General features: G+C 44.0%; 1 protein-coding gene across 3 annotated transcripts; it reads left to right on the top strand.

Moving 5' to 3' along the window:
* The first annotated feature begins 961 nt into the window (after positions 1–961).
* LOC5512858 (tripartite motif-containing protein 45) lies at positions 962–10,467 on the top strand. Of its 3 annotated transcripts, XM_032382284.2 has the most exons (6): positions 962–1,090; positions 2,312–2,496; positions 2,898–3,786; positions 4,212–4,463; positions 9,952–10,009; positions 10,081–10,360. In XM_032382284.2, the coding sequence occupies exons 2-6, from the start codon at positions 2,314–2,316 to the stop codon at positions 10,109–10,111; spliced, it is 1,413 nt and encodes a 470-aa protein (XP_032238175.1). In that variant the 5' UTR covers positions 962–1,090; positions 2,312–2,313; the 3' UTR covers positions 10,112–10,360. The 3 variants fall into 3 exon arrangements, with proteins under 3 accessions (XP_032238175.1, XP_032238173.2, XP_032238174.2); XM_032382282.2 differs by having other exon boundaries at positions 9,952–10,467; XM_032382283.2 differs by having other exon boundaries at positions 2,898–3,776; positions 4,208–4,463; positions 9,952–10,467.
* Positions 10,468–13,285: the final 2,818 nt, after the last annotated feature.

A 13,285-nucleotide genomic window follows, 5' to 3' on the forward strand; every position in this document is an offset into this window, starting at 1 on the left:
ATTATACAAGCTGGAGTCGGGATTTGAATAAAACGCGGTATCACAGCCATTTTATCGCTCGGCGGTTTATTCTTTCTTCTTCACTTGACTTCGTCGCTCAGACAAACAAAACAGTCAAACTATTCAAGGATTTAGCTTTATGTGATTATTTTTGCCAATCTTGCTTACTTAAGTTAGACTTGTTTTCTTCTGCCGAGTTATTTTTCATTCCTATCGAGTTGGCAAAAGAACAACACGCAACCCGCGGGAGGGTAAGACAAAATAAAAGGAGCAAATCCTCACGCGCAGTGGTGGGGTGGTGGTTACTAAAAATAGCCAGATTCGGAATCGACATGGCGCGCGGGTAATACCAAATGTCCCTCTCTTATCTTATACTCTCTTGATCAGATTTAGTTGTACCCTCATCGCAAATACATGTTCATAACACATGCGATTTGCAACCAAGGACTTATGCAGATCAGTGGGGGCTGGCGCCGAGTAATAAAATACGTTTTTGGTCAGCTCTCGTTCACACGGCTCAGAAGGACGCTCATTGTAATAAAGTAATTAGCATATTTACATTAGAGTCAAGTCTCTTACGGTCGTATGCTCGTCTTAGATCGGCTGCTTTCTTACGTTTTTCTTGTTTATTTGGCATTTATAACTGATATCTACGGCTGTGTTCCACCAAAGCAGCAAAAACTGCTGCACAATACTCTATAAGCCTTATCAGAGTACCCTCATCACAACACAGGGACCCCAAGCTCACTGTGTGTATGAATAAACTATAGTGGTTCACGTTACGTTGTCTGTCTCATGGTTTACGTAGTAACAGTACAGCTTATTTCAATCCCATATGTTACTGTAAACCATGACAAAAACAACGTAGCGTGAACCACTATAATTTAACAACACACAGTGAGCTTGGGGTTCCTGTGGTCACAACAAGAGATTTGCAACCAGGGGCAACTTAGGCAGACGAGTGATGGGCTGGGGGCGAGTAATGCAAAACGTTTGTGTGGAGCCCGGGCCGAGATTCCTGGAAGTGGTTTATTAGACGCGCCCATATTGCGAGAATTGTGCTTTGGTAGAAGATATCATCTAATAACAGGTAATTATCTCGTGTATTTCCATCCTAATTTAACTGACAATTGTTCCCGTATTTGCAAGAGATCTGGAACGATCAACACGGAAAGCTATGCGAAGGAGAGTTGTGTGTTTTAACATACTTTGATAACTTGAGAAAATCAATACGAATAGAATCAAAAAGCCCAAACTGTCGCGATCTCGTACCAGAACAATGAATACAATACACCAAAAACTGGAAATCGACTCTGCCAAATTTTCGTCTTTAATAAGACTTCTTCAGGGCAGACTGAAGAAGGTGAATCGTTACAAGCTTATTTACATCAGAATAGTGGCGCGAGACGCAAAAACATTACAACTGGCAAAAACGCGCATTTTCTAGAATAGCGCGCGCTATGGATAAAAAGAATTTACACATCTCTACGTGGGTCCCTCCTACTACAACCTAATGTTATGATAAATGCTTTTAAGCATTTAAAAATACATTTAACTACAGAAATACGACATTATTTAAGGGACCTATTTGACCACACTAAGCTAATCGCTGATGCAAAAACTATTTTAATTTGTGCAACAATTCGAGCAGAAACTTTCTGTAGACATAATTTGACCTCGTCTCGATTTCTGTCTCAAGTTATTTTTATCCCAAGTCAAAACCTTTGGGTTCTTGCTTGTTTGAACTGTTGAATTGCAAAGTTATTTATCGAATTGCAAGAGTAATTGGGGATACTCCTCTGTCACTCTATCGTTGATCACCTACTTGTATAAACTTGCAGTACAGAAAATTCTGGTGCAGAAAGTTCCGGCATGTGCTCTTTCTTCGGCTCTGATTTCCTTGTACAACCTTAACATGACACTCCCAATCAGTATCTCGCCCTTGGTATATAAGAAATATTATGGCCCATGGTATAATCATACACACGTGACATTCTATTGTTGTTATTGGCTGCACCAAGGAAGACTGTAGTGTCTAACAACGCTCATTATTATATACATACCGTGATCGACGCGCCAAAAACCATCGTGATAAAACGAGTCTAGATAAAACTAGAACAAACGTAACATGCAAAATTAAATGTTTTATATCTGAAAGTTCTTTTCACTCAATTCAAATCTTGGTATGTATATAATAAATAAGTTATTTCGCTGCGCTCGTTCATTTGTTTTACACAAATTGTGATTTAAAATCGTACGCGCTCACCATTCGTGAATTAACCTATAATTATCTCATTTATCTTCCATGTAGAAATGGCAAAACCAGGAAGCAAGCAACTGGAGGATGAAGTGACGTGTGCAATCTGCATAGAACACTTTACTGACCCCAGATTATTACCTTGCTTACACACTTTCTGTAGGCACTGCCTGGAAGACCTGGCAGAACACTCAGGGAAAGGCAAGCTTGTGTGTCCCCTGTGCAAGGTTGAATATGAGGTAATTGATGCTTGGGGAAGCTTTAGTCCATTGATAGTTTTTCATGTTCAACTATGTAGGTTTATCCCTTTGATTAATTTTGTTGTGCTCCCCCTCTTTTTCAGATTTTGACAATTTAATAGAGCTATAGTACAGGCACTCACACCCCCTCGGCAGCCATAAAGTGGGCCATTCCTTATTACTCTTATTAGGGAATCTTCAAATACTATGCTTTTTCCATGATACCTATGAATGCCCACCCCTTCCTTCTCCCCTCCCCCCCCCCCCCCCTTAGCCAATCCTGGGTACCCGCCTGTATTACAATTCTCTTGGAGAAAGTGAGTGTGTCATCCTCAAATAACAGCAACAGACTTTCTCCTATTAGAGCGCTATTCACCACATAAATAACGCTTATTTTTTAGATTGCAGTGGCAGACATCCCAAGTTTGAAGGTGAATTTCCCTATCAACAATCTCATCTCTATCCTCTCCTTTTTGACATCTGAAGACTCGGACAAGAAACCAGTTTGTGAAATGTGTGAAAGTGGCGAGACATCTCAAGGAAGGTGCAATGATTGTGCTCAGTTTGTCTGTGAACTATGTATCACAGGTCATAAGAGAATGAGACCACTGCAGCATCACACCATCGTCAGTCTTGAGGAGGTAAAAAGCAGACGGCCACTTGCCATGAATGTGATCTACTACTGCGATAAACACAAGGGTAAAAAGTTGAAACTGTTTTGTGAATCTTGCGAAGAAGTGATTTGCAAGGATTGTACTGTTGTTGATCATAAAAACCATGATTACCTTTTCACAAGTGATGTAATTGCTCGAGAGAAAGAAGAAATTCTGGGAAGAGCCAAAAAAGTTTCACCAAAAGTCACCGACATTGAACAGGCGATTGCATTGGTAGAGAAAGCCCAAGAGGCACTTGAAGAAAATAAACACGCGACCAGGAGGGATCTGGATGCCTTCATTGATAAGCAGATATCTGCTCTTGAGAAGATGCGAGCAGATCTTAAAAGTGAGATTGATTCAGCTTGTCAGAAGCAAGAGAAACAGCTGACTGCTGAGAGGGAGAATCTATCCGTGAGACTTGCAAGTGCCCGTAGCAGTTTGGACTTTGCAGAGCGGCTTTGCACTGAGTCATGTGATGTCGGCTTGTTGTCCATAAGGAAGGAGGTGCTATCCCAGCTATCCATTCTAGCAGAGAAACCCGTGGACCTGCCTTTTATGGAGGGTGGTGTTCGTTTAGTTGTGGATGAGGAGTATTGGGGTTCTTTGTCAAAGAATATCTCAATATATAAGTCAAGTAAGTGCCAAACGTCTTGGAGTGTTTTGATGGTTTATCAAATCAACCACGGGCGATAAGATCGTTTTTAATCAGTTTTTAATCAACTAAAACAAAATGGTTATATTTATAATTGATCTAAGCTATATTTTTTTACTAGACCTTAACAAAAACAATTATTAGCACCATTTCCCCCCTTGTTGGGAGAGGGGGGGGTGGGTGTTCTTATTTAAAAATTCACACTACAAAAAACACAAGATAAACTTAAACAATAGTACAGCGTGTTTCTTTTGTTGCACTAAACTCGTTGCGTTTAGTGAATGGGGCGCTCATCTAACGGAGGAGGCTGCTGATTTAAAGCTAAGCGTTAAATCGAACATTTACGTTATTTTATGATTTTCACGGGAGTCGATTATATGATTCTAATAAACTAATTTCAACTTTAGTGCCATCAGGTTTTGAGAAATCCGCCATCCTTGGCACCAAGGGTAAAGAGTACATCCGCGATCTCTTGGTGTTCCTGTCGCCCGTGCAGCGGAGTGCAAATAGCCAGTGGGAATTGTGTTATTCTGCCAAAAGAGATGGCTGGAATTCTAAGACATTCCATGAAAAGTGTGATGGCAAGGCGCCCAATGTTGTGATTGTTAGCGTGGATGGGCGCTACGTGTTTGGGGGCTACACTGACGTAGCATGGACAAGTGAGTACAACGATAGCGTAAATAATCTAATTAACGCCGTGGTGTTTATAAATTTCAACGGTCCGATGGGGGATGGGGGCGTTCAATAGTTAGGAGGCGTTTATTAGAGAGGTGCGTTAATTTCAAACTGTAAACCAATAAAATAAACCCAAGTGCAGTGCGTTCTAGTCTCACGTTAAATTATGTGTGTGGCGAGCGTTTCTCGCCCAGTAGAAAACAAGCTCAGATTAAGCAAGAATGCAATTAAATTTTATTTATATTAACGGAATTCCTACATATATCGTCTGTTTTTAAGCTCGGAGGAAGGGAAGATGGGGGGAGGGGGCGTTTATTTATGGCATGTTTTAAGGGTCATTAATGTAAAAATATATATAACCTTTCAATAAAAATAAGTCTGGAAACTTTCTGGCAGATTCGTAAGCGTTGAAAAATTTGCTTTGTTCGTTGTTTTGCCGTAAAAACCCTGAGCGCGCGCATAATTGCCACCCAAAGACCTTTTTTTTTCTTGCCAGGTAAGCCCGACATAATCGCCTTTCTTGATTTGTTCTTATAGGAGTAACTTCCGTTATAGCTCAGTGCTTTATTTATACACTGTATTTAACTTACTGGGGTCCCTAACTCTAGGGGTAGAATTATGACACCTATTCAAAAACAAAAAAATTACTGCAGACAACGAAATGAAATTGAATTCGATATTCAAATAATGCGAAAAGATTTAACCAATAGTCAAATAATGCATAGAGTTTTAGTTCGATTATCAAATAACTCGAAAAGTTTCAATAGGTTATTCAAATAATGCGTAAAAAGTCTTAATTCATAAATAATTTCATGCGTGACACGCAACATTAATTTTGACCCTGAAAACGTGCCATATTCATTAGAGAGGGGCGTTCAATACAAACTTGTAAGCTTAGGGGGGCGTTCATTAGATTTATTCTATTTCCACCAGTTATACTGGTGCGGAAGGCACAACAGAGCTAGGCTCTAAATCAAGTACCCCCTTGAGTGTATTGTTAGTAAGCATTGTAAGCACTGTCACTGGGGGTGGTCACTGCCAGAGGGTTTATTGCGTCCCCAGTGGTTCTTTTACGTCCCTTCGGTTCAGGTTAATGTAGTGCAGCTTGAAGAGACGGGACCTCCGGTTTAGTGTCCTTATCCGAGAAGACTGGAAACACGGGAGAATAACTTCAACTCACTTGTGACACAAATTCGAACCAAGGCAGGAACCCGGAAAAATCCCCAGTTTGAGCCAGGATTCGAACCTTGGCCACAGCGGTGAGAGGCCGACGCGCTAACACACTCGGCCACCCGTGCTTCCTTCCTAGATAGGAGGCGTTCTTCAGGTAGGGGGCGATTATTAGATAATTTACGGTAGGCCCGAATAATAATAATAATAAATAATATTAATTAATAATAATGGTTTATTAGCATTCCAACATGAGAGGCTCTTCTATGCTAATGAAACTAACTACACTAACTAACAATATAATAAATAATATACTATAAACTTTAAATTTTAAAATATAAATATACAAGAAAACATACATGTTCCTATTTAGCATTAAGTGTGGTTACTCTGGTCCTGGCTCTATTGCTGAAGTAGAGCTTAGCGCTCCGCTTAAACATTGTGAAATCTCGAGCCTCTCTCGTAGCAGTTGGTAACATGTTAAACATTTGAGAGGCATTATACGAGGAAGTACCAGGTGTGTGGGCCATGCTAAGTTTAAATTCACTGCTGGACCTTAAAGTTCTGCCAGGTACATATTGTTGAAGCCGAAGATGTGCCGGCCAATTAGTAAAATGTACAGCCTTGAAAGCTAGTTTAGCTAGACTGAAATCCTGTCTTTTGGTGATAGGCAGCCAGCCTAGTTTGAGTACTTCTTCTAAACCAGCGTACCTCTTAGTGACAAAAACACACGTCCGCCAATCTAGAGCTCTTGTCGTCGATTTGCACAAACTGCTTTCGTCCTGTTAAATAGCTGGTGACCCACATCAAAAATGACTTTGAAAAACCAAGATGGTGTAGTTTCTTCAAAACAACTTCATACGCAACGGTGTCAAAAGCCTTGGAGAAGTCGGCTAAGACAGCTAAGGTTACTTCGCCACGCTTCATTGCTTTAGTGATGTCATCTTTTATTAGACTTGTTGTTGTGCTGTGACCTTTCCTATATGCACTAACAGTGTCCTTTAAGATGCTGTCAGGACCACTGGAGACAAAGTCACTCATTTGACCAAGCACTAAGCGCTCATAGACTTTTGAGAGGACTGGTAAGATAGAGATGGGACGTAAGTCATTCCTGTCCTTTACATCAGCCTGCTTGGGTATAGGGCTTATACGAGCCACTTTCCAGGCGGATGGAAAATACTCTTGCGAGATACAGGTATTTAAAATGTGGGTCAATGGTGAAGCCAGATGGTCAGCGGCGTGTTTGATGAATTTCACAGGGATCCTATCTGGGCCACATGAACAGTCTGATCTTAATTTCTTGAGTGCTGATAGAACTTGAAGACATGAGACAGGCTTCAGCGTAAAAGCCCAAACAAGATCTTCCGGTAGAGACTGGATAAGATCCGAGATGTTATTAGCAGAGGTGGGCGTGGCACCAGTAACACGCTCAGCAGTAGAGGCGAAATGTGTGTTAAGTTCATCAGGGTCAAACCTGAGAGGCTGAGGGTTTGGGTGGAGTATCCGATGAATCACCCTCCACACCTCTTTGGCTTTGACTGACGACAGTGCTTTGTAATAGAAATTACGCTTTGCTTTGCCAATCATAGCCTTGAGCTGGTTACGTTTCTCCCTGAAAGAGTTCCAAATTGAATCACTCTTATCTTTGCGTGCCTCAGTGCGCATGTTACGACAATCCTGTTGGAGATTTTGGATGTCAAGTTCCTTCAACCAGGGCGCGGGTGGTCGCGTCACCTTGGTGCGCTTGAGCGGAGCATGACGATCAATGCATTCGCGCAATAAAGTATTAAGCATTTCGAGCTGCATCTCGGGATCGCTAGTGGAATAAACGATACTAAGAGGAAGCTGTTCAATATCGTTTGTGAAAGCATGTTCATCAAAGTTGCGCTCATCGCGTATGTACTTGTATCTGGGGGTAAAACGCGTAACGCGAATATTCATGCACACGTAGGGTGCGTCATGGTCACCTATTTGCGGACACGGGAGGACGTCACAGTACGACACTTGTTTAGGCAAGTTCGTTATCATATGGTCGATTAGTGTCTCAGAGTGTAGAGTAGTGCGTGTTGCCTTGGTAACAAGCTGCGTTAAATTCAAGGATTCCAGCACGTCCATATACTTGCGCACATAGCATTCCGATGGGCGGAAGAGGTCCACATTAACGTCTCCAGTGACTAACAGCATCCCATGCCAGGAGATGGACAGATCGAATAAGAGTGACTCGAAGGTGTCTAACCAGTCAGAGTATGTCATAATAGCTCCAGACCTGTAGACTAAACCCAACAGCAAATTACTGTGCCTGTTGCGTCCCTTGATTTCCAGCCAGAGATGTTCCATTGCAGGACATCGCCTTTCTATATCAGTTCTCCTTTTGAATTCAATTGACTCCTTGACATATACACCAACACCGCCGCCTTTCTTTTTATCCCTGTTGTTGAAGGCGTGAACATACCCAGGTATAGTTACATGCTGTAGAAGAAGTTTATTTTCCTTTAAACAAGTTTTCGCTCATAGTGATAATGTTAAGGGAATAGCGGTTGACCATGTGGAGGAGGCTGTCAAAAGTGGAGGTCATGCATTGGGTATTTATATGCATGATCTTGAGTTGATGTTCTCTCTCCTTAAGAGCACATAAGTGAGAATCGTCATCCACAGGATTTCCATCAGATAGTCCGGATGTATTTAGAAACCGCTGTCCAAAGAATGGCATTTCAGATAGCAAACAATTAGAGCAAGTCCACTTGCGTGGAGAATCGGAGCGAAATGTTTTAATGTTGAGGCCAGAGATTGGCGCGCACCGTGCGTGAGATGTGTCTTTGCACGTCGCGCAAATATACCGCTTCTGATTGCATTTGACTGCATTATCGCAAACAGGGCATACAAGCGCTGGAGTTCGACAAGACGCTTTGTTCTTGGAGGTGGCGCAATCCTTTTTGGCGCTCCCATTGTTTGATGGGCCGGGATTCAGTTTGAAGATTAAATCTCCTTCGAGGAGACAATGAAAAGTAGCGGTACTGTTAGTATAATACGCGCACGGGCGTTTGGCGCGTTAAATCCTGATACTGAATTCCATGTGCACCCGATGATCAACAAGTGAACCCATGTGAAGCATTCCAGCGATTCGGCGGGTACCCTGTGGCAGATGATGGGACAAATGAAGACGGGAATCCTGCGGTGCCAAAGAAATGATACTGCCACAGTCTACATGAGTAACATTATTCACCGTAAGATTGTAAGAGGCTGCTTGGGTCTTGTATAACCGTATACTTTTGCAGAATAGGCTAAAAGTTGTCCTGGCTCGTAGTCGAGTTGAATAATTCGCTTCGCTGGTTTCGGCCTGGTGTCCATTGTCTTGAGGCGTTGATGGCGATAACCTCCTTTGTTCTCTTATGCAAATCCAGGCGAATCGATCACAGAAACCATCTCGAGAGCTGGTCAGAATATCCCATTTTGCGTAGTTATTTTGAGATGTAATCCAGTCAGAAGAAACCAATTTCCTGTAAACATCCTTAGATACACATAAAGTGCGTTCGGGATGTGTTGAAAGCAGGTTAAGGGTAAAACTTAGCAAGAACACGGAGCTCCAAAGTACGCGTCTGACATGTCATACAGGCGGCATGTGAGATAGAGGCCCTATCTCTCTTGCCGTTCAGATAGGATACAAGAATAGGTCCGTAGAAGGGTGGGGTTCTACGGCAGATCACCTTAATTCAAAGAAGCCGTTTACCCGATCATTAACTGCGCTCTCTTTACCTTATAATTAGTTATCAATTTTCTAAATGTTAGGAATGATTTGAAATTTTTAAGTCAATTGAACCTACAAATATTCAAAGTCTCAAAAGTCTCAACGGGGTCCATTTGGGGTCTTTTTTTAATGTTGACACAGGGCAACCTCTAAAGGGAAAGTGCTCTATTTTTGTGATTCCAAACTACAAATAAATTGTTCTGCCCTTCACTTGTCATGTTTTTAAATGATATTTTATAATTAAAAAGAGTTTAAACACAAAGGCAACAAGACTAATCTGAATTTAGTAATAAAGCATCTTGCGTTTGAAGATTTTTAACATAGCTAATAATAAACTATTTAGTTTATTTAGTACTAATACACTGTAGTGTCTTTGTTCTCTTTTGTTCTGGCTTGACTATTACCCTTTAACAATTACATTTTGTTGCACGGGGTTTTGAAAACCATTCTATGACATGATTTTGGATATCATTTGATATGAAATCACTGTCTCTGTCTATCGTCGTTTTCACCTCCGTTTATGTCAAGTGACGGGTTATGTTTTCTTTTCTTCAAAGTGACTGACCGTGGCTATCAGTCTTCCAGTGCGTCCTTCCTGTACTCGCTGTTTAGCAGGTATGGCTACCGCCCTGAAAAACTGCCATTGAGTGCCACGCCAGGTCAGCAAGCTATTTTTGACTCTACAGATCGAGGCCCATCGTTTGGTGGTGGTCATGACCTGTACATCAGCAATGAGGCGGGGAGTAACAGTCAGTCTTATACAAATCCATACTCGTACGCTTGTCCCCAGGGCGGCACAACAAATAACTACTGCAACGTGTTTGCAGGCACGCAAAATTTCACACCCGACGACATGGAGGTGTTTTATGAAATTGCAAAATAACAGCCCTGAAGCCAGTAAAGCGACATGCACCAAATATATTGTAAATTCATAAATACATGAAAATTCCATCTTAAGAATCAATTCACAAGCTGTGTCGTTACGTTGTCTACATGAATCCTGGTAATCGAAAGCAATGCAAATGTTGGGAAGAATATATGTTTTTGTACCAATAAAGCATCCAGGTAACTGATCCTCATACTGCTGCTTTACATGAAGTATTGTACCACCGCATACCTATCTGCATTCCCACCCTCCCCCTCCCCAAGTGTATTAACACCACCCTCCCCTCCCCAAGTGTATTAACACCACCCTCCCCCTCTCCAAGTGTATAAACACCACCCTCCCCCTCCCCAAGTGTATTAACACCACCCTCCCCTCCCCAAGTGTATAAACACCACCCTCCCCCTCCCCAAGTGTATGAACACCAACCTCCCCCTCCCCAAGTGTATTAACACCACCCTCCCCCTCTTCAAGTGTATAAACACCACCCTCCCCATCCCCAAGTTATTAACACCACCCTCCCCCTCCCCAAGTGTATAAACACCACCCTCCCCCTCTCCAAGTGTATTAACACCACCCTCCCCCTCCACAAGTGTATTAACACCACCCTCCCCCGCCACAAGTGTATTAACACCACCCTCCCCCTCCACAAGTGTATTAACACCACCCTCCCCCTACACAAGTGTATTAACACCACCCTCCCCCTCCACAAGTGTATTAACACCACCCTCCCCCTCCCCAAGTGTATTAACACCACCCTCCCCCTCCCCAAGTGTATAAACACCACCCTCCCCCTCTCCAAGTGTATTAACACCACCCTCCCCCTCCACAAGTGTATTAACACCACCCTCCCCCTCCACAAGTGTATTAACACCACCCTCCCCCTCCCCAAGTGTATTAACACCACCCTCCCCCTCTCCAAGTGTATTAATACCACCCTCCCCCTCTCCAAGTGTATTGACACCACCCTCCCCCTCTCCAAGTGTATTAACACCACCCTCCCCCTCTCCAAGTGTATTAACACCACCCTCCCCCTCCACAAGTGTATTAACACCACCCCCCCCCCTCCACAAGTGTATTAACACCACCCTCCCCCTCCCCAAGTGTATTAACACCAACCTCCCCCTCCCCAAGTGTATTAACACCACCCTCCCCCTCCCCAAGTGTATTAACACCAACCTCCCCCTCTCCAAGTGTATTAACACCACCCTCCCCCTCTCCAAGTGTATTAACACCACCCTCCCCCTCCACAAGTGTATTAACACCACCCTCCCCCTCCACAAGTGTATTAACACCATCCTCCCCCTCCCCAAGTGTATTAACACCACCCTCCCCCTCCACAAGTGTATTAACACCACCTTCCCCCTCTCCAAGTGTATTAACACCACCCTCCCCCTCCACAAGTGTATTAACACCACCCTCCCCCTCCCCAAGTGTATTAACACCACCCTCCCCCTCCACAAGTGTATTAACACCACCTTCCCCCTCTCCAAGTGTATTAACACCACCCTCCCCCTCCACAAGTGTATTAACACCACCCTCCCCCTCCCCAAGTGTATAAACACCACCCTACCCATCCCCAAGTGTATTAACACCACCCTCCCCCTCTCCAAGTGTATTAACACCAACCTCCCCCTCCCCAAGTGTATTAACATCACCCTCCCCCTCTCCAAGTGTATTATCAACACCCTACCCCTCCAGAAGTGTATTAACACCACCCTCCCCTCCCCAAGTGTATTAACACCACCCTCCCCCTCTCCAAGTGTATTAACACCACCCTCCCCCTCTCCAAGTGTATTTAAAAACCACCCTCCCCCACTCCAAGTGTATTAACACCAACCTCCCCCTTCACAAGTGTATTAACACCACCCTCCCCCTCCCCAAGTGTATTAATACCACCCTCCCCCTCTCCAAGTGTATTAACACCAACCTCCCCCTCCACAAGTGTATTAACACCACCCTCCCCCTCCCCAAGTGTATTAATACCACCCTCCTCCTCTCCAAGTGTATTAACACCACCCTCCCCCTCCACAAGTGTATTAACACCACCCTCCCCCTCCACAAGTGTATTAACACCACCCTCCCCCTCTAAAAGTGTATTAACACCACCCTCCCCCTCCACAAGTGTATTAACACCACCCTCCCTCTCCACAAGTGTATTAACACCACCCTCCCCCTCCCCAAGTGTATTAACACCACCCTCCCCATCTCCAAGTGTATTAACACCACCCTCAACCTCTCCAAGTGTATTAACACCACCCTCCCCCTCTCCAAGTGTATTAACACCACCCTCCCCCTCTCCAAGTGTTTTAACACCACCCTCCCCCTCCACAAGTGTATTAACACCACCCTCCCCCTCCCCAAGTGTATTAATACCACCCTCCCCCTCTCCAAGTGTATTAACACCACCCTCCCCCTCCCCAAGTGTATTAACACCACCCTCCCTCTCCCCAAGTGTATTAACACCACCCTCACCCTCCCCAAGTGTATTATCACCACCCTCCCCCTCTACAAGTGTATTAACACCACCCTCCCCCTCCCCAAGTGTATTAATACCACCCTCCCGCTCTCCAAGTGTATTATCACCACCCTCCCCCTCTCCAAGTGTATTAACACCACCCTCCCCCTCCCCAAGTGTATTAACACCACCCTCCCCCTCCCCAAGTGTATTATCACCACACTCCCCCTCCACAAGTGTATTAACACCACCCTCCCCCTCCCCAAGTGTATTAACACCACCCTCCCCCTCTCCAAGTGTATTATTACCACCCTCCCCCTCCCCAAGTGTATTAACACCAACCTCCCCCTCCCCAAGTGTATTAACACCACCCTCCCTCTCCACAAGTGTATAAACACCACCCTCCCCCTCCCCAAGTGTATTAATACCACCCTCCCCCTCTCCAAGTGTATTATCACCACCCTCCCCCTCCCCAAGTGTATTAACACCACCCTCCCCCTCCCCAAGTGTATTAACACCAACCTCCCCCTCCCCAAGTGTATTAACACCA

The sequence above is a fragment of the Nematostella vectensis genome, chromosome 14, assembly GCF_932526225.1.
Source record: "Nematostella vectensis chromosome 14, jaNemVect1.1, whole genome shotgun sequence".
Taxonomy (NCBI): domain Eukaryota; kingdom Metazoa; phylum Cnidaria; class Anthozoa; order Actiniaria; family Edwardsiidae; genus Nematostella; species Nematostella vectensis.